The 27,596-nt window shown below is 34.4% G+C and overlaps 1 protein-coding gene across 2 annotated transcripts in view; it reads left to right on the forward strand.

The window, feature by feature from the left end:
• LOC139388107 (G protein-coupled receptor kinase 3) overlaps positions 1-27,596 on the forward strand; it is a 192,236-nt gene that overhangs the window by 52,854 nt on the left and 111,786 nt on the right. For both annotated transcript variants that reach the window (XM_071134677.1, XM_071134676.1), the window contains exons 12-13: positions 2,917-3,011; positions 3,095-3,202. In XM_071134677.1, the coding sequence (XP_070990778.1) occupies positions 2,917-3,011; positions 3,095-3,202 (203 nt within the window). The remainder of the gene's footprint in view (positions 1-2,916; positions 3,012-3,094; positions 3,203-27,596) is intronic.

Raw genomic sequence — 27,596 nt, forward strand, 5'->3', positions numbered from 1 at the left:
CCACATTTTAAAATCCAGTTTATTGAGTGGCCCCCAAACCTCACTTCCATAAAGTGCTATTGGTAGGATTACACTGTCAAATATTTTAGTCCAAATTCTAATTGGGATGTTGATTTTGAATAATTTCATTTTTATTGCATACATTGCTCTGCGGGCTTTTTCTTTGAGTGCCTTCACTGCCATATTAAAGTTTCCCGATGCAGATATGGTCAGACCAAGGTAGGTGTAATTTTTTGTGTGTTCAATTAAGGTGTTGTTCAGGGTGAATTTACATTTTTGTTTCTGACATCTGGGTTTTTTTTGGAAAATCATGATTTTAGTTTTTTGGAAATTTACTGCCAGGGCCCAATTATGGCAATATTGCTCCAGAATATTAATGTTTTGTTGAAGACCTTCTTTGGTTGGTGATAGAAGTACCAAGTCATCAGCATATAGCAGGTATTTCACCTCTGTGTCAAATAGTGTGAGTCCTGGGGCTGGAGATTGGTCCAACATGTCTGCTAATTCATTGATATAAATGTTGAAAAGATTTGGACTCAAATTGCAGCCTTGTCTCACACCTCGACATTGTGAAAAAAATTCTGTTCTTTGGTTTTTGATTTTTATTGCACACTTATTTTCTGTGTACATACATTTTATTAAGTCATACACCTTACCACCAAGCCCACTTTGTAGAATTTTGTAGAATAGCCCTTCGTGCCAAATCGAATCAAATGCTTTTTTAAAGTCAATAAAGCAAGCAAAGATTTTGCCCTCTTTTTTTTGGTGGACGTGTTTATTAATTAGTGTGTGTAAGGTGTATATATGGTCAGTAGTGCGATGGTTAGGGAGAAAGCCAATTTGACATTTACTTATTACATTTTTTTCTTGAAGAAAGGTTTGAATTCTTGAATTCAAAATGCTACAGAAAATCTTTCCCAAGTTACTGTTGACGCAAATTCCCCTGTAATTATTGGGGTCTGATTTGTCTCCACTTTTGTGGATAGGGGAGATGAGCCCCTGGTTCCAGACATCAGGGAAGCAGCCAGAAGTTAAAACCATGTTGAACAATTTAAGCACAGCATTTTGCAACTCAGGTGTGCTGTTTTTCAGCATTTCATTTCTGATGTTGTCTACACCACAAGCCTTTTTTGATTTAATAGATTTTAGCTTTTCATTTAGTTCTTGTTGGGTTATTGGGTAATCTAATGGATTTTGGTTGTTTTTAATGACTGATTCCAGGATGTTCAATTTTTCTTTAATTTCTAATTGGTTCTGGTTTAAGTCTTTTTGTGGGATGTTTTTGTATAGATTATCAAAGTAAGTTTTCCAAATTCCTACATCTTGTATGGCTAATTCTTGTGGCTTTGTTGTGCTTAAATTGTTCCACATGTCCCAGAACTGATTTTGGTCAATTGCGTTTTCAATTTCATCAAGTGTCTTGTTGGTATAATTCAATTTCTTGCATTTCAGTGTTTGTTTATACTGTTTCAGAGTTTCAAAGTATTCATATCGTAGCTCTGGGTTGTTTTGCTGCTTATGTTTTTTGTTTGACATTTGTCTTAGGTGTTTTCTAATTGTTTTACATTCATTATCAAACCATTTGTCAGTAACATTTTGATTTTTGCTTCTGATGTTGCATTGCTTTGGTTTTCTCAAATTTGCTTTCGATGCTGCTTTTTGGAATATGCAGTTGATGTTTTGGGTAGCTGAATTGACACCATCTTTATTGTTTTGGTACTGTGAGTTATTGAAAAACTGTATAGAGTTCATCATTTCATTTGAGTTCAATGTTTCAATGAATGCCTCTGCACTGTTTGGAGCCCATCTGAACGATTGGTTTATGTTGTAAAGTTTATTGGGCTGTTTTTTTGAATGAATATTGCCGGTTAATTTCTTCAGAAACACGTTGATCTGACTGTGATCTGACAATGGTGTCTGTGGTCTGTGCATCTCTGTCTCTACCTCCCCTGTCATGCAGTGACCACATACACGCTCCTCTTTGGGTAGCCATTCTCTCTCTCTATTCTCTCTCTCCTTTCTATTCTCTCTCTCTATTCTCTCTCTCTCTATTCTCTCTCTCTATTCTCTTTCTATTCTCTCTCTCTTTCTATTCTCTCTCTCTATTCTCTTTCTATTATCTCTCTCCTTTCTATTCTCTCTCTCTCTTCTCTCTTTCTTCTCTCTATTCTCTCTCCTCTCTCCTCTCTCTATTCTCTCTCTCTTCTCTCTCTATTCTCTCTCTCTTCTCTCTCTATTCTCTCTCTCTTCTCTCTCTATTCTCTCTCTCTCTCTGTGTCTCTCTCTCTCTCTCTGTGTGTCTCTCTCTCTCTCTGTGTGTCTCTCTCTCTCTCTCTGTGTCTCTCTCTCTGTGTCTCTGTCTGTGTGTCTGTCTGTCCGTCTGTTGTGTTCTCCTACTGATTTCCCATGGATTGAGTATTCAGGAGTCACGAGTGGACCTTGACGACGTACCAAATCAACGAGCGCATTTAGCGCATTCGATGAACTGTTAACAGATACAAATCAATATTTCACCTTTCTACTTGGCCTGGTCGCCGTTAGTAACAGTGTTGAAGTATTGTGCCGAACCGCTTTATAACTAGTGTTGAACACACATTTATCACACACACTCTTCTTAGGGAAATATGTCTCCTCCAAGCACAGTTTGTTTGTTTGCGGTGGGGGGGTGTGTGCGTGATACTTCCTGTAAAGGAAGAGACACTTCCAGTCAGCCTTTTCACCGTGTCAGTTGATCAAGTTTAAAACAGAAGTGTTACCTCTGGCTGTGGAAGAGCTGACGGTGTCGCCGAGCTAAATCTCCCGCGCGTCATTTCAAAAAATCTTGGCGTAGTCAACTTTCTTATTGGTTGTTAACAACCTCTCTCCCCCCCCGTCTTCTCTCACTCCCCCTTTCCCCCCCCCCCCCCCCCCCCACAGCCTGCTAACATCCTATTAGATGAGCATGGTCACGTGCGTATCTCAGACCTGGGTCTGGCCTGCGACTTCTCCAAGAAGAAGCCTCACGCCAGTGTGTAAGTACCGTACCCTCTGTGTGTGTGTGTGTGGTATTACTGCAGTGTGTGTGATACTCACAAAGTGTTGGGGCATGTTGCAGTGGTACCCATGGGTACATGGCCCCGGAGGTGCTTCAGAAGGGGACGGCGTACGACAGCAGCGCCGACTGGTTCTCACTGGGCTGCATGCTCTTCAAACTCCTCCGAGGGTAAGAGCGCGCACACACACACACACACTCCTTTCCATCCCCACCTCTGCTCCTTCGTCAATCTTTTTATCCTTTCATTGCCACCGTGTGGTTCTGTTGTCCATCGCCACCGACGACGACAGGATACTCAGTCACGGTCTCTCTTCTCTCTCTCTTCTCTCTCTCTTCTCTCTCTCTCCTCTCTCTATTCTCTCTCTATTCTCTCTCTCTTCTCTCTCTCTTCTCTCTCTCTTCTCTCTCTCTTCTCTCTCTCTTCTCTCTCTCTTCTCTCTCTCTTCTCTCTCTCTATTCTCTTTCTGTTCTCTCTCTATTCTCTATTCTCTTTCTATTCTCTTTCTATTCTCTTTCTATTCTCCTCTTTCTCTTCTCTTTCTATTCTCTCTCTTCTCTTTCTATTCTCTTTCTATTCTCTCTCTCTTCTCTTTCTCTTCCTATTCTCTTTCTATTCTCTCTCTATATTCTCTCTCTATATTCTCTCTCTCTATTCTCTCTCTCTATTCTCTTTCTATTCTCTCTCTTCTCTCTCTATTCTCTCTCTCTATTCTCTCTCTATCTCTCTCTCTTTCCATTCTCTCTCTCTATTCTCTTTCTATTCTCTCTCTCCTTTCTATTCTCTCTCTCTCTTCTCTCTCTCTTCTCTCTGTTCTCTCTCTATTCTCTCTTCTCTCTCTCTTCTCTCTCTCTTCTCTCTCTCTTCTCTCTCATCTCTCTTCTCCTCTCTCTCTTCTCTCTCTTATCTCTCTCTTCTCTCTCTTCTCTCTCTCTTCTCTGTCTCTTCTCTCCTCTCTCTATTCTCTCTATTCTCTCTATTCTCTCTCTCCTCTCTTCTCTCTCTCTTCTCTCTCTTCTCTCTCTCTTCTCTCTCCTCTCTGTTCTCTCTCTTCTCTCTCCTCTCTGTTCTCTCTCTTCTCTCTCTCTTCTCTCTATTCTCTCTCTCTTCTCTCTCTATTCTCTCTCTCTTCTCTCTCTATTCTCTCTCTCTTCTCTTTCTATTCTCTCTCTATTCTCTTTCTATTCTCTATTCTCTCTCCTCTCTCTATTCTCTCTCTCTATTCTCTCTCTATTCTCTTTCTATTCTCTCTATTCTCTCTCTCTATTCTCTCTCTTCTCTCTCTCTTCTCTCTATTCTCTCTCTTCTCTCTCTATTCTCTCTCTCTTCTCTCTCTCTTCTCTCTCTCTTCTCTATCTATTCTCTCTCTCTTCTCTCTCTCTTCTCTCTCTCTTCTCTTTCTATTCTCGCTCTATTCTCTTTCTATTCTCTATTCTCGCTCTCTATTCTCTCTCTCTATTCTCTTTCTATTCTCTATTCTCTCTCTATTCTCTTTCTATTCTCTATTCTCTTTCTATTCTCTTTCTATTCTCTCTTCTCTTTCTTTTCTCTTTCTCTTCTCTTTCTCTTCTTTCTATTCTCTCTTCTCTTTCTATTCTCTTTCTCCTCTTTCTATTCTCTCTCAATTCTCTTTCTCTTCTCTTTCTCCTCTTTCTATTCTCTCTCTCTTCTCTCTCTATTCTCTCTCTCTTCTCTCTCTCTTCTCTTTCTCTTCTCTTTCTATTCTCTATTCTCTCTCTATTCTCTCTCTATTCTCTCTCTTCTCTCTCTCTTCTCTCTCTATTCTCTCTCTATTCTCTTTCTCTTCTCTTTCTCCTCTCTCTCTCTTCTCTCTCTATTCTCTCTCTCTTCTCTCTCTCTTCTCTTTCTCTTCTCTTTCTATTCTCTATTCTCTCTCTATTCTCTCTCTTCTCTCTCTATTCTCTCTCTATTCTCTCTCTATTCTCTTTCTCTTCTCTTTCTCCTCTTTCTATTCTCTCTCTCTTCTCTCTCTATTCTCTCTCTCTTCTCTCTCTCTTCTCTTTCTCTTCTCTTTCTATTCTCTATTCTCTCTCTATTCTCTCTCTATTCTCTCTCTATTCTCTCTCTATTCTCTTTCTATTCTCTCTCTATTCTCTCTATTCTCTTTCTATTCTCTTTCTTCTCTTTCTATTCTCTCTCTCTCTTCTTTCTATTCTCTCTCTCTATTCTCTCTCTCTCTATTCTCTCTATTCTCTCTCTCTATTCTCTTTCTATTCTCTCTCTCTTTCTATTCTCTCTCTCTATTCTCTTTCTATTCTCTATTCTCTTTCTCTTCTCTTTCTCCTCTTTCTATTATCTCTCTCTTCTCTTTCTCTTCTCTTTCTATTCTCTCCTCTTTCTATTCTCTCTCTATATTCTCTCTCTATATTCTCTCTCTCTATTCTCTCTCTCTATTCTCTCTCTCCTTTCTATTCTCTCTCTCTATTCTCTCTCTCTCTATTCTCTCTCTCTATTCTCTTTCTATTCTCTCTCTCTTTCTATTCTCTCTCTCTATTCTCTTTCTATTATCTCTCTCCTTTCTATTCTCTCTCTCTCTTCTCTCTTTCTTCTCTCTATTCTCTCTCCTCTCTCCTCTCTCTATTCTCTCTCTCTTCTCTCTCTATTCTCTCTCTCTTCTCTCTCTATTCTCTCTCTCTTCTCTCTCTATTCTCTCTCCTCTCTCTATTCTCTCTCTCTTCTCTCTCTATTCTCTCTCTCTTCTCTCTCTATTCTCTCTCTCTCCTCTCTCTATTCTCTCTCCTCTCTCTATTCTCTCTCTCTTCTCTATTCTCTCTCTTCTCTCTCTCTTATCTCTCTCTTCTCTCTCTTCTCTCTCTCTTCTCTCTCTCTTCTCTCTCTTCTCTCTCTCTTCTCTCTATTCTCTCTCTCTTCTCTCTCTTTTCTCTCTATTCTCTTTATTCTCTCTATTCTCTCTCTTCTCTCTCTCTCTCTCTTCTCTCCCTCTTCTTTCTCTCTTCTCTCTCTATTCTCTTTCTATTCTCTCTCTATTCTCTTTCTATTCTCTCTCTATTCTCTTTCTATTCTCTCTCTCTATTCTCTCTCTCTATTCTCTTTCTATTCTCTATTCTCTCTCTATTCTCTCTCTATTCTCTCTCTATTCTCTCTCTCTTCTCTTTCTCTTCTCTTTCTATTCTCTCTCTTCTCTTTCTATTCTCTCTCTCTCTCTTCTTTCTATTCTCTCTCTCTATTCTCTCTTTCTCTTCTCTCTCTATTCTCTCTCTCTATTCTCTTTCTATTCTCTCTCTCTTTCTATTCTCTCTCTCTATTCTCTTTCTATTCTCTCTCTCTCTTCTTTCTATTCTCTCTCTCTATTCTCTCTCTCTATTCTCTCTTTCTCTTCTCTCTTTCTATTCTCTCTCTATTCTCTCTCTCTATTCTCTTTCTATTCTCTCTCTCTATTCTCTCTTTCTCTTCTCTCTCTATTCTCTCTCTCTATTCTCTTTCTATTCTCTCTCTCTTTCTATTCTCTCTCTCTATTCTCTTTCTATTCTCTCTCTCTCTTCTTTCTATTCTCTCTCTCTATTCTCTCTCTCTATTCTCTCTTTCTCTTCTCTCTTTCTATTCTCTCTCTATTCTCTCTCTCTATTCTCTTTCTATTCTCTCTCTCTTTCTATTCTCTCTCTATTCTCGTTCTATTCTCTCTCTCTATTCTCTTTCTATTCTCTCTCTCTATTCTCTTTCTATTCTCTCTCTATTCTCTCTTTCTCTTCTCTCTCTATTCTCTCTCTCTATTCTCTTTCTATTCTCTCTCTCTTTCTATTCTCTTTCTGTGCTCTCTCTCTTTCTATTCGCTCTCTCTATTCTCTTTCTATTCTTTCTATTCTCTCTCTCTATTCTCTCTCTTTCTATTCTCTCTCTCTCCTCTTTCTATTCTCTCTTCTCTTTCTATTCTCTCTCTTCTCTCTCTATTCTCTTTCTATTCTCTCTCTCTATTGTCTTTCTATTCTCTCTCTCTATTCTCTTTCTATTCTCTCTCTATTCTCTTTCTATTCTTTCTCTCTTTCTATTCTCTTTCTCTTCTCTCTCTATTCTCTCTCTCTATTCTCTTTCTATTCTCTCTCTCTTTCTATTCTCTTTCTGTGCTCTCTCTCTTTCTATTCGCTCTCTCTATTCTCTTTCTATTCTTTCTATTATCTTTCTATTCTTTCTATTCTCTCTCTCTATTCTCTCTCTCTTTCTATTCTCTCTTCTCTTTCTATTCTCTCTCTTCTCTCTCTATTCTCTTTCTATTCTCTCTCTCTATTCTCTTTCTATTCTCTCTCTCTATTCTCTCTCTCTCTCTTTCTATTCTCCTCTTTCTATTCTCTCTCTCTATTCTCTTTCTCTTCTCTTTCTCTTCTTTCTATTCTCTCTCTCTTTCTATTCTCTTTCTGTGCTCTCTCTCTTTCTATTCGCTCTCTCTATTCTCTTTTTATTTTTTCTATTCTCTCTCTCTATTCTCTCTCTCTTTCTATTCTCTCTCTCTCCTCTTTCTATTCTCTCTTCTCTTTCTATTCTCTCTATTCTCTCTATTCTCTTTCTATTCTCTCTCTCTATTCTCTTTCTATTCTCTCTCTCTATTCTCTTTCTATTATCTCTCTATTCTCTTTCTATTCTCTCTCTTTCTATTATCTTTCTCTTCTCTTTCTCTTCTTTCTATTCTCTCTTTCTATTCTCTTTCTATTCTCTCTCTCTTTCTATTATCTTTCTCTTCTCTTTCTCTTCTTTCTATTCTCTCTCTCTCTCTATTCTCTTTCTATTCTCTTTCTCTTCTCTTTCTCTTCTTTCTATTCTCTCTCTCTATTCTCTCTCTCTTTCTCTTCTCTCTCTATTCTCTTCTTTCTATTCACTCTCTCTTTCTCTTTCTATTCTTTCTATTCTCTCTCTCTTCTCTCTCTTTCTATTCTCTCTCTCTCTTCTTTCTATTCTCTCTCTCTATTCTCTCTCTCTATTCTCTCTTTCTCTTCTCTCTTTCTATTCTCTCTCTATTCTCTCTCTCTATTCTCTTTCTATTCTCTCTCTCTTTCTATTCTCTCTCTATTCTCGTTCTATTCTCTCTCTCTATTCTCTTTCTATTCTCTCTCTCTATTCTCTTTCTATTCTCTCTCTATTCTCTCTTTCTCTTCTCTCTCTATTCTCTCTCTCTATTCTCTTTCTATTCTCTCTCTCTTTCTATTCTCTTTCTGTGCTCTCTCTCTTTCTATTCGCTCTCTCTATTCTCTTTCTATTCTTTCTATTCTCTCTCTCTATTCTCTCTCTTTCTATTCTCTCTCTCTCCTCTTTCTATTCTCTCTTCTCTTTCTATTCTCTCTCTTCTCTCTCTATTCTCTTTCTATTCTCTCTCTCTATTGTCTTTCTATTCTCTCTCTCTATTCTCTTTCTATTCTCTCTCTATTCTCTTTCTATTCTTTCTCTCTTTCTATTCTCTTTCTCTTCTCTCTCTATTCTCTCTCTCTATTCTCTTTCTATTCTCTCTCTCTTTCTATTCTCTTTCTGTGCTCTCTCTCTTTCTATTCGCTCTCTCTATTCTCTTTCTATTCTTTCTATTATCTTTCTATTCTTTCTATTCTCTCTCTCTATTCTCTCTCTCTTTCTATTCTCTCTTCTCTTTCTATTCTCTCTCTTCTCTCTCTATTCTCTTTCTATTCTCTCTCTCTATTCTCTTTCTATTCTCTCTCTCTATTCTCTCTCTCTCTTTCTATTCTCCTCTTTCTATTCTCTCTCTCTATTCTCTTTCTCTTCTCTTTCTCTTCTTTCTATTCTCTCTCTCTTTCTATTCTCTTTCTGTGCTCTCTCTCTTTCTATTCGCTCTCTCTATTCTCTTTTTATTTTTTCTATTCTCTCTCTCTATTCTCTCTCTCTTTCTATTCTCTCTCTCTCCTCTTTCTATTCTCTCTTCTCTTTCTATTCTCTCTATTCTCTCTCTATTCTCTTTCTATTCTCTCTCTCTATTCTCTTTCTATTCTCTCTCTCTATTCTCTTTCTATTATCTCTCTATTCTCTTTCTATTCTCTCTCTTTCTATTATCTTTCTCTTCTCTTTCTCTTCTTTCTATTCTCTCTTTCTATTCTCTTTCTATTCTCTCTCTCTTTCTATTATCTTTCTCTTCTCTTTCTCTTCTTTCTATTCTCTCTCTCTCTCTATTCTCTTTCTATTCTCTTTCTCTTCTCTTTCTCTTCTTTCTATTCTCTCTCTCTATTCTCTCTCTCTTTCTCTTCTCTCTCTATTCTCTTCTTTCTATTCACTCTCTCTTTCTCTTTCTATTCTTTCTATTCTCTCTCTCTTCTCTCTCTTTCTATTCTCTCTCTCTCCTCTTTCTATTCTCTCTTCTCTTTCTATTCTCTTTCTCTTCTCTTTCTCTTCTTTCTATTCTCTCTTCTCTTTCTCTTCTCTTTCTCTTCTTTCTATTCTCTCTATTCTCTTTCTCTATTCTCTCTTTCTCCTCTCTATTCTCTTTCTATTCTCTCTCTCTTTCTATTCTCTCTCTCTCCTTTCTATTCTCTCTCTCTATTCTCTCTCTCTATTCTCTCTTCTCTCTCTATTCTCTCTCTCTATTCTCTTTCTATTCTCTCTCTCTTTCTATTCTCTCTCTATTCTCTTTCTATTCTCTCCTCTCTCTATTATCTTTCTATTCTCTCTCTATATTCTCTTTCTATTCTCTCTCTCTTTCTATTCTCTCTTTCTCTTCTCTCTCTATTCTCTCTCTCTATTCTCTTTCTATTCGCTCTCTATTCTCTCTCTCTATTCTCTTTCTATTCTCTTTCTATTCTCTCTCTCTATTCTCTCTTTCTATTCTCTCTCTATTCTCTCTCTCTATTCTCTTTCTATTCTCTCTCTCTTTCTATTCTCTCTCTCTATTCTCTTTCTATTCTCTCTCTCCTTTCTATTCTCTCTCTCTATTCTCTTTCTATTCTCTCTCTATTCTCTTTCTATTCTCTCTCTCTTTCTATTCTCTCTCTCTATTCTCTCTTTCTCTTCTCTCTCTATTCTCTTTCTATTCTCGCTCTCTTTCTATTCTCTCCTCACTCTATTCTCTTTCTATTCTCTTTCTATTCTCTCTCTATTCTCTTTCTATTCTCTCCTCTCTCTATTATCTTTCTATTCTCTCTCTATATTCTCTTTCTATTCTCTCTCTATTCTCTTTCTATTCTCTCTCTCTTCTTTCTTTTCGCTCTCTCTATTCTCTTTCTATTCTTTATATTCTCTCTCTCTATTCTCTCTCTCTTTCTCTTCCCTCTCTATCTCTCTCTCTCTTCTCTTTCTATTCTCTCTCTTTCTTTTCTCTTCTCTTTCTCTTCTTTCCATTCACTCTCTCTATTCTCTTTCTATTCTTTCTATTCTCTCTCTCTTCTCTCTCTTTCTATTCTCTCTCTCTCCTCTTTCTATTCTCTCTTCTCTTTCTATTCTCTTTCTCTTCTCTCTCTATTCTCTCTCTCTATTCTCTTTCTCTTCTCTCTCTATTCTCTCTCTCTATTCTCTTTCTATTCTCTTTCTATTCTCTCTCTCTATTCTCTCTTTCTATTCTCTCTCTATTCTCCCTCTCTATTCTCTTTCTATTCTCTCTCTCTTTCTATTCTCTCTCTCTATTCTCTTTCTATTCTCTCTCTCCTTTCTATTCTCTCTCTCTATTCTCTTTCTATTCTCTCTCTATTCTCTTTCTATTCTCTCTCTCTTTCTATTCTCTCTTTCTCTTCTCTCTCTATTCTCTTTCTATTCTCACTCTCTTTCTATTCTCTTTCTATGCTCTCTTTCTATTCTCTCCTCACTCTATTCTCTTTCTATTCTCTTTCTATTCTCTCTCTATTCTCTTTCTATTCTGTATTCTCTCTCTATTCTCTTTCTCTTCTCTTTCTCCTCTTTCTATTCTCTCTCTATTCTCTCTCTAATCTCTTTCTATTCTCTCTCTCTATTCTCTTTCTATTCTCTCTCTAATCTCTTTCTATTCTCTCTCTAATCTCTTTCTATTCTCTTTCTAATCTCTCTCTAATCTCTTTCTATTCTCTCTCTAATCTCTTTCTATTCTCTCTCTAATCTCTTTCTATTCTCTCTCTAATCTATTTCTATTCTCTATCTATTCTCTTTCTATTCTCTTTCTCTTCTCTTTCTCTTCTCTTTCTCTTCTCTTTCTCTTCTCTCCTCACTCTATTCTCTTTCTATTCTCTTTCTATTCTCTCTCTATTCTCTCTCTATTCTCTTTCTATTCTCTATTCTCTCTCTATTCTCTTTATCTTCTCTTTCTCTTCTCTTCTCTTTCTATTCTCTCTCTATTATCTCTCTCTTATCTTTCTCTAATCTCCTTCTAATCTCTTTCTAATCTCTTTCTTTCTATTCTCTCTCTTCTCTTTCTATTATCTCTCTAATCTCTTTCTAATCTCTTTCTAATGTCTTTCTATTCTCTCTCTAATCTCTTTCTAATCTCTTTCTATATTCTCTCTATTCTCTCTTTATTCTCTTTCTAATCTCTTTCTAATCTCTTTCTAATCTCTCTCTCTTTCTCTTCTCTTCTCTTTCTATTCTCTCTCTTCTCTTTCTATTCTCTCTCTAATCTCTTTCTATTCTCTCTTTCTATTCTCTCTCTTCTCTTTCTATTATCTCTCTAATCTCTTTCTATTCTCTTTCTAATCTCTTTCTAATGTCTTTCTATTCTCTCTCTAATCTCTTTCTAATCTCTTTCTATATTCTCTCTATTCTCTCTTTATTCTCTTTCTAATCTCTTTCTAATCTCTTTCTAATCTCTCTCTCTTTCTCTTCTCTTCTCTTTCTATTCTCTCTCTTCTCTTTCTATTCTCTCTCTAATCTCTTTCTATTCTCTCTTTCTATTCTCTCTCTTCTCTTTCTATTCTCTCTCTAATCTCTTTCTATTCTCTCTCATCTCTTTCTATTCTCTCTCTAATCTCTTTCTATTCTCTCTCATCTCTTTCTATTCTCTCTATTCTCTAATCTCTTTCTATTCTCTTTCTATTCTCTCTCTAATGTCTTTCTAATCTCTTTCTATTCTCTCTCTATTCTCTTTCTATTCTCTCTCTATTCTCTCTCTAATCTCTTTCTATTCTCTCTCTATTCTCTTTCTATTCTCTCTCTAATCTCTATTCTCTTTCTCTTCTCTTTCTCTTCTCTTTCTTTTCTCATTCTCTTTCTATTATCTCTCTCTATTCTCTCTCTATTCTCTCTCTATTCTCTTTCTCTTATCTTTCTTTTCTCTTTCTCTTCTCTTCTCTTTATATTCTCTCTCTATTCTCTCTCTCTATTCTCTCTCTATTCTCTCTCTATTCTCCTCTTTCTATTCTCTTTCTCTTCTCTCTCTAATCTCTTTCTATTCTCTCTATTCTCTTTCTATTCTCTCTATTCTCTTTCTATTCTCTATTCTCTTTCTATTCTCTATTCTCTCTATTCTCTTTCTATTCTCTCTATTCTCTTTCTATTCTCTTTCTATTCTCTCTCCCTATTCTCTTTCTATTCTCTTTCTCTTCTCTTTCTATTATCTCTCTTTCTATTCTCTCTTTCTATTCTCTCTCTTCTCTTTCTATTCTCTCTATTCTCTTTCTAATCTCTTTCTATTCTCTCTCTCTTTCTATTCTCTCTCTTTCTATTCTCTCTCTCTATTCTCTCTCTATTCTCTTTCTAATCTCTTTCTATTCTCTCTCTAACCTCTTTCTATTCTCTCACTATTCTCTTTCTAATCTCTTTCTAATCTCTTTCTATTCTCTCTCTATTCTCTTTCTATTCTCTCTCTCTATACTCTTTCTATTCTCTCTATTCTCTTTCTATTCTCTCTATTCTCTTTCTATTCTCTTTCTATCTCTCTCTCTCTCTCTATTTCTTTCTATTCTCTCTCTCTCTATTTCTTTCTATTCTCTCTCTCTCTATTCTCTTTCTATTCTCTCTATTCTCTTTCTATTCTCTCTATTCTCTTTCTATTCTCTCTATTCTCTATTCTCTTTCTAATCTCTTTCTATTCTCTCTCTATTCTCTTTCTAATCTATTTCTATTCTCTCTCTATTCTCTTTCTAATCTCTTTCTATTCTCTCTCTAATCTCTTTATAATTTCTTTCTATTCTCTCTCTGATCTCTTTCTATTCTCTCTCTATTCTCTTTCTAATCTCTCTCTATTATCTTTCTAATCTCTCTCTATTCTCTCTCTATTCTCTTTCTATTCTCTCTCTATTCTCTTTCTATTCTCTCTCTCTATTCTCTTTCTATTCTCTTTCTATTCTCTCTCTCTATTCTCTCTTTCTATTCTCTCTCTATTCTCCCTCTCTATTCTCTTTCTATTCTCTCTCTCTTTCTATTCTCTCTCTCTATTCTCTTTCTATTCTCTCTCTCCTTTCTATTCTCTCTCTCTATTCTCTTTCTATTCTCTCTCTATTCTCTTTCTATTCTCTCTCTCTTTCTATTCTCTCTTTCTCTTCTCTCTCTATTCTCTTTCTATTCTCACTCTCTTTCTATTCTCTTTCTATGCTCTCTTTCTATTCTCTCCTCACTCTATTCTCTTTCTATTCTCTTTCTATTCTCTCTCTATTCTCTTTCTATTCTGTATTCTCTCTCTATTCTCTTTCTCTTCTCTTTCTCCTCTTTCTATTCTCTCTCTATTCTCTCTCTAATCTCTTTCTATTCTCTCTCTCTATTCTCTTTCTATTCTCTCTCTAATCTCTTTCTATTCTCTCTCTAATCTCTTTCTATTCTCTTTCTAATCTCTCTCTAATCTCTTTCTATTCTCTCTCTAATCTCTTTCTATTCTCTCTCTAATCTCTTTCTATTCTCTCTCTAATCTATTTCTATTCTCTATCTATTCTCTTTCTATTCTCTTTCTCTTCTCTTTCTCTTCTCTTTCTCTTCTCTTTCTCTTCTCTCCTCACTCTATTCTCTTTCTATTCTCTTTCTATTCTCTCTCTATTCTCTCTCTATTCTCTTTCTATTCTCTATTCTCTCTCTATTCTCTTTATCTTCTCTTTCTCTTCTCTTCTCTTTCTATTCTCTCTCTATTATCTCTCTCTTATCTTTCTCTAATCTCCTTCTAATCTCTTTCTAATCTCTTTCTTTCTATTCTCTCTCTTCTCTTTCTATTATCTCTCTAATCTCTTTCTAATCTCTTTCTAATGTCTTTCTATTCTCTCTCTAATCTCTTTCTAATCTCTTTCTATATTCTCTCTATTCTCTCTTTATTCTCTTTCTAATCTCTTTCTAATCTCTTTCTAATCTCTCTCTCTTTCTCTTCTCTTCTCTTTCTATTCTCTCTCTTCTCTTTCTATTCTCTCTCTAATCTCTTTCTATTCTCTCTTTCTATTCTCTCTCTTCTCTTTCTATTATCTCTCTAATCTCTTTCTATTCTCTTTCTAATCTCTTTCTAATGTCTTTCTATTCTCTCTCTAATCTCTTTCTAATCTCTTTCTATATTCTCTCTATTCTCTCTTTATTCTCTTTCTAATCTCTTTCTAATCTCTTTCTAATCTCTCTCTCTTTCTCTTCTCTTCTCTTTCTATTCTCTCTCTTCTCTTTCTATTCTCTCTCTAATCTCTTTCTATTCTCTCTTTCTATTCTCTCTCTTCTCTTTCTATTCTCTCTCTAATCTCTTTCTATTCTCTCTCATCTCTTTCTATTCTCTCTCTAATCTCTTTCTATTCTCTCTCATCTCTTTCTATTCTCTCTATTCTCTAATCTCTTTCTATTCTCTTTCTATTCTCTCTCTAATGTCTTTCTAATCTCTTTCTATTCTCTCTCTATTCTCTTTCTATTCTCTCTCTATTCTCTCTCTAATCTCTTTCTATTCTCTCTCTATTCTCTTTCTATTCTCTCTCTAATCTCTATTCTCTTTCTCTTCTCTTTCTCTTCTCTTTCTTTTCTCATTCTCTTTCTATTATCTCTCTCTATTCTCTCTCTATTCTCTCTCTATTCTCTTTCTCTTATCTTTCTTTTCTCTTTCTCTTCTCTTCTCTTTATATTCTCTCTCTATTCTCTCTCTCTATTCTCTCTCTATTCTCTCTCTATTCTCCTCTTTCTATTCTCTTTCTCTTCTCTCTCTAATCTCTTTCTATTCTCTCTATTCTCTTTCTATTCTCTCTATTCTCTTTCTATTCTCTATTCTCTTTCTATTCTCTATTCTCTCTATTCTCTTTCTATTCTCTCTATTCTCTTTCTATTCTCTTTCTATTCTCTCTCCCTATTCTCTTTCTATTCTCTTTCTCTTCTCTTTCTATTATCTCTCTTTCTATTCTCTCTTTCTATTCTCTCTCTTCTCTTTCTATTCTCTCTATTCTCTTTCTAATCTCTTTCTATTCTCTCTCTCTTTCTATTCTCTCTCTTTCTATTCTCTCTCTCTATTCTCTCTCTATTCTCTTTCTAATCTCTTTCTATTCTCTCTCTAACCTCTTTCTATTCTCTCACTATTCTCTTTCTAATCTCTTTCTAATCTCTTTCTATTCTCTCTCTATTCTCTTTCTATTCTCTCTCTCTATACTCTTTCTATTCTCTCTATTCTCTTTCTATTCTCTCTATTCTCTTTCTATTCTCTTTCTATTCTCTCTCTCTCTCTCTATTTCTTTCTATTCTCTCTCTCTCTATTTCTTTCTATTCTCTCTCTCTCTATTCTCTTTCTATTCTCTCTATTCTCTTTCTATTCTCTCTATTCTCTTTCTATTCTCTCTATTCTCTATTCTCTTTCTAATCTCTTTCTATTCTCTCTCTATTCTCTTTCTAATCTATTTCTATTCTCTCTCTATTCTCTTTCTAATCTCTTTCTATTCTCTCTCTAATCTCTTTATAATTTCTTTCTATTCTCTCTCTGATCTCTTTCTATTCTCTCTCTATTCTCTTTCTAATCTCTCTCTATTATCTTTCTAATCTCTCTCTATTCTCTCTCTATTCTCTTTCTATTCTCTCTCTATTCTCTTTCTATTCTCTCTCTCTATTCTCTTTCTATTCTCTTTCTATTCTCTCTATTCTCTTTCTATTCTCTCTATTCTCTTTCTATTCTCTCTATTCTCTTTCTATTCTCTTTCTATTCTCTCTTCTCCATTCTCTTTCTATTCTCTTTATCTTCTCTTTCTATTCTCTCTATTCTCTTTCTAATCTCTTTCTAATCTCTTTCTATTCTCTCTCTTTCTATTCTCTCTCTCTTTCTATTCTCTCTCTCTTTCTATTCTCTCTCTATTCTCTTTCTAATCTCTTTCTATTCTCTCTCTCTCCTCTTTCTAATCTCTCTTCTCTTTCTCTTCTCTGTCTATTCTTTCTCTCTCTATTCTCTTTCTATTCTCTCTATTCTCTTTCTATTCTCTCTATTCTCTTTCTATTCTCTCTATTCTCTTTCTATTCTCTCTATTCTCTTTCTATTCTCTCTATTCTCTATTCTCTTTCTATTCTCTTTCTAATCTCTTTCTATTCTCTCTCTATTCTCTTTCTAATCTATTTCTATTCTCTCTCTATTCTCTCTCTATTCTCTTTCTAATCTCTCTCTATTCTCTCTCTATTCTCTTTCTATTCTCTCTCTATTCTCTTTCTATTCTCTCTCTCTATTCTCTTTCTATTCTCTTTCTATTCTTTTTATCTTCTCTTTCTATTCTCTCTATTCTCTCTCTCTATTTCTTTCTATTCTCTCTCTCTCTATTCTCTCTCTTTCTATTCTCTCTCTATTCTCTTTGTATTCTCTCTATTCTCTTTCCATTCTCTCTTTTCTCTCTCTCTCTCTCTTCTCTTTCTATTCTCTCTCTTCTCTTTCTATTCTCTCTCTAATCTCTTTCTATTCTCTCTTTCTATTCTCTCTCTTCTCTTTCTATTCTCTCTCTAATCTCTTTCTATTCTCTCTCATCTCTTTCTATTCTCTCTATTCTCTAATCTCTTTCTATTCTCTTTCTATTCTCTCTCTAATGTCTTTCTAATCTCTTTCTATTCTCTCTCTATTCTCTTTCTATTCTCTCTCTATTCTCTCTCTAATCTCTTTCTATTCTCTCTCTATTCTCTTTCTATTCTCTTTCTCTTCTCTTTCTTTTCTCATTCTCTTTCTATTATCTCTCTCTATTCTCTCTCTATTCTCTCTCTATTCTCTTTCTCTTATCTTTCTTTTCTCTTTCTCTTCTCTTCTCTTTATATTCTCTCTCTATTCTCTCTCTATTCTCCTCTTTCTATTCTCTTTCTCTTCTCTCTCTAATCTCTTTCTATTCTCTCTATTCTCTTTCTATTCTCTCTTCTCTTTCTATTCTCTATTCTCTTTCTATTCTCTATTCTCTCTATTCTCTTTCTATTCTCTCTATTCTCTCTATTCTCTTTCTATTCTCTTTCTATTCTCTCTCTCTATTCTCTTTCTATCTCTCTCTCTCTTCTTTCTATTCTCTCTCTCTATTCTCTCTCTCTATTCTCTCTTTCTCTTCTCTCTTTCTATTCTCTCTCTATTCTCTCTCTCTATTCTCTTTCTATTCTCTCTCTCTTTCTATTCTCTCTCTATTCTCGTTCTATTCTCTCTCTCTATTCTCTTTCTATTCTCTCTCTCTATTCTCTTTCTATTCTCTCTCTATTCTCTCTTTCTCTTCTCTCTCTATTCTCTCTCTCTATTCTCTTTCTATTCTCTCTCTCTTTCTATTCTCTTTCTGTGCTCTCTCTCTTTCTATTCGCTCTCTCTATTCTCTTTCTATTCTTTCTATTCTCTCTCTCTATTCTCTCTCTTTCTATTCTCTCTCTCTCCTCTTTCTATTCTCTCTTCTCTTTCTATTCTCTCTCTTCTCTCTCTATTCTCTTTCTATTCTCTCTCTCTATTGTCTTTCTATTCTCTCTCTCTATTCTCTTTCTATTCTCTCTCTATTCTCTTTCTATTCTTTCTCTCTTTCTATTCTCTTTCTCTTCTCTCTCTATTCTCTCTCTCTATTCTCTTTCTATTCTCTCTCTCTTTCTATTCTCTTTCTGTGCTCTCTCTCTTTCTATTCGCTCTCTCTATTCTCTTTCTATTCTTTCTATTATCTTTCTATTCTTTCTATTCTCTCTCTCTATTCTCTCTCTCTTTCTATTCTCTCTTCTCTTTCTATTCTCTCTCTTCTCTCTCTATTCTCTTTCTATTCTCTCTCTCTATTCTCTTTCTATTCTCTCTCTCTATCTCTCTCTCTCTCTTTCTATTCTCCTCTTTCTATTCTCTCTCTCTATTCTCTTTCTCTTCTCTTTCTCTTCTTTCTATTCTCTCTCTCTTTCTATTCTCTTTCTGTGCTCTCTCTCTTTCTATTCGCTCTCTCTATTCTCTTTTTATTTTTTCTATTCTCTCTCTCTATTCTCTCTCTCTTTCTATTCTCTCTCTCTCCTCTTTCTATTCTCTCTTCTCTTTCTATTCTCTCTATTCTCTCTCTATTCTCTTTCTATTCTCTCTCTCTATTCTCTTTCTATTCTCTCTCTCTATTCTCTTTCTTTTATCTCTCTATTCTCTTTCTATTCTCTCTCTTTCTATTATCTTTCTCTTCTCTTTCTCTTCTTTCTATTCTCTCTTTCTATTCTCTTTCTATTCTCTCTCTCTTTCTATTATCTTTCTCTTCTCTTTCTCTTCTTTCTATTCTCTCTCTCTCTCTATTCTCTTTCTATTCTCTTTCTCTTCTCTTTCTCTTCTTTCTATTCTCTCTCTCTATTCTCTCTCTCTTTCTCTTCTCTCTCTATTCTCTTCTTTCTATTCACTCTCTCTTTCTCTTTCTATTCTTTCTATTCTCTCTCTCTTCTCTCTCTTTCTATTCTCTCTCTCTCCTCTTTCTATTCTCTCTTCTCTTTCTATTCTCTTTCTCTTCTCTTTCTCTTCTTTCTATTCTCTCTTCTCTTTCTCTTCTCTTTCTCTTCTTTCTATTCTCTCTATTCTCTTTCTCTATTCTCTCTTTCTCCTCTCTATTCTCTTTCTATTCTCTCTCTCTTTCTATTCTCTCTCTCTCCTTTCTATTCTCTCTCTCTATTCTCTCTCTCTATTCTCTCTTCTCTCTCTATTCTCTCTCTCTATTCTCTTTCTATTCTCTCTCTCTTTCTATTCTCTCTCTATTCTCTTTCTATTCTCTCCTCTCTCTATTATCTTTCTATTCTCTCTCTATATTCTCTTTCTATTCTCTCTCTCTTTCTATTCTCTCTTTCTCTTCTCTCTCTATTCTCTCTCTCTATTCTCTTTCTATTCGCTCTCTATTCTCTCTCTCTATTCTCTTTCTATTCTCTTTCTATTCTCTCTCTCTATTCTCTCTTTCTATTCTCTCTCTATTCTCTCTCTCTATTCTCTTTCTATTCTCTCTCTCTTTCTATTCTCTCTCTCTATTCTCTTTCTATTCTCTCTCTCCTTTCTATTCTCTCTCTCTATTCTCTTTCTATTCTCTCTCTATTCTCTTTCTATTCTCTCTCTCTTTCTATTCTCTCTCTCTATTCTCTCTTTCTCTTCTCTCTCTATTCTCTTTCTATTCTCGCTCTCTTTCTATTCTCTCCTCACTCTATTCTCTTTCTATTCTCTTTCTATTCTCTCTCTATTCTCTTTCTATTCTCTCCTCTCTCTATTATCTTTATATTCTCTCTCTATATTCTCTTTCTATTCTCTCTCTATTCTCTTTCTATTCTCTCTCTCTTCTTTCTTTTCGCTCTCTCTATTCTCTTTCTATTCTTTATATTCTCTCTCTCTATTCTCTCTCTCTTTCTCTTCCCTCTCTATCTCTCTCTCTCTTCTCTTTCTATTCTCTCTCTTTCTTTTCTCTTCTCTTTCTCTTCTTTCCATTCACTCTCTCTATTCTCTTTCTATTCTTTCTATTCTCTCTCTCTTCTCTCTCTTTCTATTCTCTCTCTCTCCTCTTTCTATTCTCTCTTCTCTTTCTATTCTCTTTCTCTTCTCTCTCTATTCTCTCTCTCTATTCTCTTTCTCTTCTCTCTCTATTCTCTCTCTCTATTCTCTTTCTATTCTCTTTCTATTCTCTCTCTCTATTCTCTCTTTCTATTCTCTCTCTATTCTCTCTCTCTATTCTCTTTCTATTCTCTCTCTCTTTCTATTCTCTCTCTCTATTCTCTTTCTATTCTCTCTCTCCTTTCTATTCTCTCTCTCTATTCTCTTTCTATTCTCTCTCTATTCTCTTTCTATTCTCTCTTTCTCTTCTCTCTCTATTCTCTTTCTATTCTCACTCTCTTTCTATTCTCTTTCTATGCTCTCTTTCTATTCTCTCCTCACTCTATTCTCTTTCTATTCTCTTTCTATTCTCTCTCTATTCTCTTTCTATTCTGTATTCTCTCTCTATTCTCTTTCTCTTCTCTTTCTCCTCTTTCTATTCTCTCTCTATTCTCTCTCTAATCTCTTTCTATTCTCTCTCTCTATTCTCTTTCTATTCTCTCTCTAATCTCTTTCTATTCTCTCTCTAATCTCTTTCTATTCTCTTTCTAATCTCTCTCTAATCTCTTTCTATTCTCTCTCTAATCTCTTTCTATTCTCTCTCTAATCTCTTTCTATTCTCTCTCTAATCTATTTCTATTCTCTATCTATTCTCTTTCTATTCTCTTTCTCTTCTCTTTCTCTTCTCTTTCTCTTCTCTTTCTCTTCTCTCCTCACTCTATTCTCTTTCTATTCTCTTTCTATTCTCTCTCTATTCTCTCTCTATTCTCTTTCTATTCTCTATTCTTTCTCTTCTCTCTCTATTCTCTTTCTATTCTCACTCTCTTTCTATTCTCTTTCTATGCTCTCTTTCTATTCTCTCCTCACTCTATTCTCTTTCTATTCTCTTTCTATTCTCTCTCTATTCTCTTTCTATTCTGTATTCTCTCTCTATTCTCTTTCTCCTCTTTCTATTCTCTCTCTATTCTCTCTCTAATCTCTTTCTATTCTCTCTCTCTATTCTCTTTCTATTCTCTCTCTAATCTCTTTCTATTCTCTCTCTAATCTCTTTCTATTCTCTTTCTAATCTCTCTCTAATCTCTTTCTATTCTCTCTCTAATCTCTTTCTATTCTCTCTCTAATCTCTTTCTATTCTCTCTCTAATCTATTTCTATTCTCTATCTATTCTCTTTCTCTTCTCTTTCTCTTCTCTTTCTCTTCTCTTTCTCTTCTCTCCTCACTCTATTCTCTTTCTATTCTCTTTCTATTCTCTCTCTATTCTCTCTCTATTCTCTTTCTATTCTCTATTCTCTCTCTATTCTCTTTATCTTCTCTTTCTCTTCTCTTCTCTTTCTATTCTCTCTCTATTCTCTCTCTCTTATCTTTCTCTAATCTCCTTCTAATCTCTTTCTAATCTCTTTCTTTCTATTCTCTCTCTTCTCTTTCTATTATCTCTCTAATCTCTTTCTAATCTCTTTCTAATGTCTTTCTATTCTCTCTCTAATCTCTTTCTAATCTCTTTCTATATTCTCTCTATTCTCTCTTTATTCTCTTTCTAATCTCTTTCTAATCTCTTTCTAATCTCTCTCTCTTTCTCTTCTCTTCTCTTTCTATTCTCTCTCTTCTCTTTCTATTCTCTCTCTAATCTCTTTCTATTCTCTCTTTCTATTCTCTCTCTTCTCTTTCTATTATCTCTCTAATCTCTTTCTATTCTCTTTCTAATCTCTTTCTAATGTCTTTCTATTCTCTCTCTAATCTCTTTCTAATCTCTTTCTATATTCTCTCTATTCTCTCTTTATTCTCTTTCTAATCTCTTTCTAATCTCTTTCTAATCTCTCTCTCTTTCTCTTCTCTTCTCTTTCTATTCTCTCTCTTCTCTTTCTATTCTCTCTCTAATCTCTTTCTATTCTCTCTTTCTATTCTCTCTCTTCTCTTTCTATTCTCTCTCTAATCTCTTTCTATTCTCTCTCATCTCTTTCTATTCTCTCTCTAATCTCTTTCTATTCTCTCTCATCTCTTTCTATTCTCTCTATTCTCTAATCTCTTTCTATTCTCTTTCTATTCTCTCTCTAATGTCTTTCTAATCTCTTTCTATTCTCTCTCTATTCTCTTTCTATTCTCTCTCTATTCTCTCTCTAATCTCTTTCTATTCTCTCTCTTCTCTTTCTATTCTCTCTCTAATCTCTTTCTATTCTCTCTTTCTATTCTCTCTCTTCTCTTTCTATTCTCTCTCTAATCTCTTTCTATTCTCTCTCATCTCTTTCTATTATCTTTCTATTCTCTCTCATCTCTTTCTATTCTCTCTATTCTCTAATCTCTTTCTATTCTCTTTCTATTCTCTCTCTAATGTCTTTCTAATCTCTTTCTATTCTCTCTCTATTCTCTTTCTATTCTCTCTCTATTCTCTCTCTAATCTCTTTCTATTCTCTCTCTATTCTCTTTCTATTCTCTCTCTAATCTCTATTCTCTTTCTCTTCTCTTTCTCTTCTCTTTCTTTTCTCATTCTCTTTCTATTATCTCTCTCTATTCTCTCTCTATTCTCTCTCTATTCTCTTTCTCTTATCTTTCTTTTCTCTTTCTCTTCTCTTCTCTTTATATTCTCTCTCTATTCTCTCTCTCTATTCTCTTTCTATTCTCTTTCTATTCTCTCTCTCTCTCTCTATTTCTTTCTATTCTCTCTCTCTCTATTCTCTTTCTATTCTCTCTATTCTCTTTCTATTCTCTCTATTCTCTTTCTATTCTCTCTATTCTCTATTCTCTTTCTAATCTCTTTCTATTCTCTCTCTATTCTCTTTCTAATCTATTTCTATTCTCTCTCTATTCTCTTTCTAATCTCTTTCTATTCTCTCTCTAATCTCTTTATAATTTCTTTCTATTCTCTCTCTGATCTCTTTCTATTCTCTCTCTATTCTCTTTCTAATCTCTCTATTATCTTTCTAATCTCTCTCTATTCTCTCTCTATTCTCTTTCTATTCTCTCTCTATTCTCTTTCTATTCTCTCTCTCTATTCTCTTTCTATTCTCTTTCTATTCTCTTTCTATTCTCTCTATTCTCTTTCTATTCTCTCTATTCTCTTTCTATTCTCTTTCTATTCTCTCTTCTCCATTCTCTTTCTATTCTCTTTATCTTCTCTTTCTATTCTCTCTCTTTCTATTCTCTCTCTTTCTATTCTCTCTCTCTTTCTATTCTCTCTCTATTCTCTTTCTAATCTCTTTCTATTCTCTCTCTCTCCTCTTTCTAATCTCTCTTCTCTTTCTCTTCTCTGTCTATTCTTTCTCTCTCTATTCTCTTTCTATTCTCTCTATTCTCTTTCTATTCTCTCTATTCTCTTTCTATTCTCTCTATTCTCTTTCTATTCTCTCTATTCTCTTTCTATTCTCTCTATTCTCTATTCTCTTTCTATTCTCTTTCTAATCTCTTTCTATTCTCTCTCTATTCTCTTTCTAATCTATTTCTATTCTCTCTCTATTCTCTCTCTATTCTCTTTCTAATCTCTCTATCTTTCTAATCTCTCTCTATTCTCTCTCTATTCTCTTTCTATTCTCTCTCTATTCTCTTTCTATTCTCTCTTTCTATTCTCTTTCTATTCTTTTTATCTTCTCTTTCTATTCTCTCTATTCTCTCTCTCTATTTCTTTCTATTTCTCTCTCTCTCTATTCTCTCTCTTTCTATTCTCTCTCTCTATTCTCTTTGTATTCTCTCTATTCTCTTTCCATTCTCTCTTTTCTCTCTCTCTCTCTTCTCTTTCTATTCTCTCTCTATTCTCTCTCTCCATTCTCTCTCTCTATTCTCTCTCTCTATTCTCTCTCTATTCTCTTTCTAATCTCTCTATCTTTCTAATCTCTCTCTATTCTCTCTCTATTCTCTTTCTATTCTCTCTCTATTCTCTTTCTATTCTCTCTCTCTATTCTCTTTCTATTCTCTCTATTCTCTTTCTATTCTCTTTCTATTCTCTCTTCTCTATTCTCTTTCTAATCTCTTTCTAATCTCTTTCTATTCTCTCTCTTTCTATTCTCTCTCTTTCTATTCTCTCTCTCTCTATTCTCTTTCTATTCTCTCTCTATTCTCATCTCTTTCTATTCTCTCTCTAATCTCTTTCTATTCTCTCTCATCTCTTTCTAATCTCTTTCTAATCTCTTTCTATTCTCTCTCTAATCTCTCTCTATTCTCTCTCTATTCTCTTTCTAATCTCTTTCTAATCTCTTTCTATTCTCTCTCTATTCTCTTTCTAATCTCTTTCTAATCTCTTTCTATTCTCTCTCTTTCTATTCTCTCTCTCTATTCTCTCTCTATTCTCTCTCTATTCTCTTTCTATTCTCTTTCTATTCTCTCTATTCTCTCTCTATTTCTTTCTATTCTCTCTCTCTATTCTCTCTCTTTCTATTCTCTCTCTATTCTCTTTGTATTCTCTCTATTCTCTTTCTATTCTCTTTCTATTCTCTCTCTCTATTCTCTCTTTCTATTCTCTCTCTATTCTCTCTCTCTATTCTCTTTCTATTCTCTCTCTCTTTCTATTCTCTCTCTCTATTCTCTTTCTATTCTCTCTCTCCTTTCTATTCTCTCTCTCTATTCTCTTTCTATTCTCTCTCTATTCTCTTTCTATTCTCTCTCTCTTTCTATTCTCTCTCTCTATTCTCTCTTTCTCTTCTCTCTCTATTCTCTTTCTATTCTCGCTCTCTTTCTATTCTCTCCTCACTCTATTCTCTTTCTATTCTCTTTCTATTCTCTCTCTATTCTCTTTCTATTCTCTCCTCTCTCTATTATCTTTCTATTCTCTCTCTCTATTCTCTTTCTATTCTCTCTCTATTCTCTTTCTATTCTCTCTCTCTTCTTTCTTTTCGCTCTCTCTATTCTCTTTCTATTCTTTATATTCTCTCTCTCTATTCTCTCTCTCTTTCTCTTCCCTCTCTATCTCTCTCTCTCTTCTCTTTCTATTCTCTCTCTTTCTTTTCTCTTCTCTTTCTCTTCTTTCCATTCACTCTCTCTATTCTCTTTCTATTCTTTCTATTCTCTCTCTCTTCTCTCTCTTTCTATTCTCTCTCTCTCCTCTTTCTATTCTCTCTTCTCTTTCTATTCTCTTTCTCTTCTCTCTCTATTCTCTCTCTCTATTCTCTTTCTCTTCTCTCTCTATTCTCTCTCTCTATTCTCTTTCTATTCTCTTTCTATTCTCTCTCTCTATTCTCTCTTTCTATTCTCTCTCTATTCTCTCTCTCTCTATTCTCTTTCTATTCTCTCTCTCTTTCTATTCTCTCTCTCTATTCTCTTTCTATTCTCTCTCTCCTTTCTATTCTCTCTCTCTATTCTCTTTCTATTCTCTCTCTATTCTCTTTCTATTCTCTCTCTCTTTCTATTCTCTCTTTCTCTTCTCTCTCTATTCTCTTTCTATTCTCACTCTCTTTCTATTCTCTTTCTATGCTCTCTTTCTATTCTCTCCTCACTCTATTCTCTTTCTATTCTCTTTCTATTCTCTCTCTATTCTCTTTCTATTCTGTATTCTCTCTCTATTCTCTTTCTCTTCTCTTTCTCCTCTTTCTATTCTCTCTCTATTCTCTCTCTAATCTCTTTCTATTCTCTCTCTCTATTCTCTTTCTATTCTCTCTCTAATCTCTTTCTATTCTCTCTCTAATCTCTTTCTATTCTCTTTCTAATCTCTCTCTAATCTCTTTCTATTCTCTCTCTAATCTCTTTCTATTCTCTCTCTAATCTCTTTCTATTCTCTCTCTAATCTATTTCTATTCTCTATCTATTCTCTTTCTATTCTCTTTCTCTTCTCTTTCTCTTCTCTTTCTCTTCTCTTTCTCTTCTCTCCTCACTCTATTCTCTTTCTATTCTCTTTCTATTCTCTCTCTATTCTCTCTCTATTCTCTTTCTATTCTCTATTCTTTCTCTTCTCTCTCTATTCTCTTTCTATTCTCACTCTCTTTCTATTCTCTTTCTATGCTCTCTTTCTATTCTCTCCTCACTCTATTCTCTTTCTATTCTCTTTCTATTCTCTCTCTATTCTCTTTCTATTCTGTATTCTCTCTCTATTCTCTTTCTCCTCTTTCTATTCTCTCTCTATTCTCTCTCTAATCTCTTTCTATTCTCTCTCTCTATTCTCTTTCTATTCTCTCTCTAATCTCTTTCTATTCTCTCTCTAATCTCTTTCTATTCTCTTTCTAATCTCTCTCTAATCTCTTTCTATTCTCTCTCTAATCTCTTTCTATTCTCTCTCTAATCTCTTTCTATTCTCTCTCTAATCTATTTCTATTCTCTATCTATTCTCTTTCTCTTCTCTTTCTCTTCTCTTTCTCTTCTCTTTCTCTTCTCTCCTCACTCTATTCTCTTTCTATTCTCTTTCTATTCTCTCTCTATTCTCTCTCTATTCTCTTTCTATTCTCTATTCTCTCTCTATTCTCTTTATCTTCTCTTTCTCTTCTCTTCTCTTTCTATTCTCTCTCTATTCTCTCTCTCTTATCTTTCTCTAATCTCCTTCTAATCTCTTTCTAATCTCTTTCTTTCTATTCTCTCTCTTCTCTTTCTATTATCTCTCTAATCTCTTTCTAATCTCTTTCTAATGTCTTTCTATTCTCTCTCTAATCTCTTTCTAATCTCTTTCTATATTCTCTCTATTCTCTCTTTATTCTCTTTCTAATCTCTTTCTAATCTCTTTCTAATCTCTCTCTCTTTCTCTTCTCTTCTCTTTCTATTCTCTCTCTTCTCTTTCTATTCTCTCTCTAATCTCTTTCTATTCTCTCTTTCTATTCTCTCTCTTCTCTTTCTATTATCTCTCTAATCTCTTTCTATTCTCTTTCTAATCTCTTTCTAATGTCTTTCTATTCTCTCTCTAATCTCTTTCTAATCTCTTTCTATATTCTCTCTATTCTCTCTTTATTCTCTTTCTAATCTCTTTCTAATCTCTTTCTAATCTCTCTCTCTTTCTCTTCTCTTCTCTTTCTATTCTCTCTCTTCTCTTTCTATTCTCTCTCTAATCTCTTTCTATTCTCTCTTTCTATTCTCTCTCTTCTCTTTCTATTCTCTCTCTAATCTCTTTCTATTCTCTCTCATCTCTTTCTATTCTCTCTCTAATCTCTTTCTATTCTCTCTCATCTCTTTCTATTCTCTCTATTCTCTAATCTCTTTCTATTCTCTTTCTATTCTCTCTCTAATGTCTTTCTAATCTCTTTCTATTCTCTCTCTATTCTCTTTCTATTCTCTCTCTATTCTCTCTCTAATCTCTTTCTATTCTCTCTCTTCTCTTTCTATTCTCTCTCTAATCTCTTTCTATTCTCTCTTTCTATTCTCTCTCTTCTCTTTCTATTCTCTCTCTAATCTCTTTCTATTCTCTCTCATCTCTTTCTATTATCTTTCTATTCTCTCTCATCTCTTTCTATTCTCTCTATTCTCTAATCTCTTTCTATTCTCTTTCTATTCTCTCTCTAATGTCTTTCTAATCTCTTTCTATTCTCTCTCTATTCTCTTTCTATTCTCTCTCTATTCTCTCTCTAATCTCTTTCTATTCTCTCTCTATTCTCTTTCTATTCTCTCTCTAATCTCTATTCTCTTTCTCTTCTCTTTCTCTTCTCTTTCTTTTCTCATTCTCTTTCTATTATCTCTCTCTATTCTCTCTCTATTCTCTCTCTATTCTCTTTCTCTTATCTTTCTTTTCTCTTTCTCTTCTCTTCTCTTTATATTCTCTCTCTATTCTCTCTCTCTATTCTCTCTCTATTCTCTCTCTATTCTCCTCTTTCTATTCTCTTTCTCTTCTCTCTCTAATCTCTTTCTATTCTCTCTATTCTCTTTCT

This window comes from Oncorhynchus clarkii, chromosome 29 (assembly GCF_045791955.1).
Source record: "Oncorhynchus clarkii lewisi isolate Uvic-CL-2024 chromosome 29, UVic_Ocla_1.0, whole genome shotgun sequence".
Taxonomy (NCBI): Eukaryota; Metazoa; Chordata; class Actinopteri; order Salmoniformes; family Salmonidae; genus Oncorhynchus; species Oncorhynchus clarkii.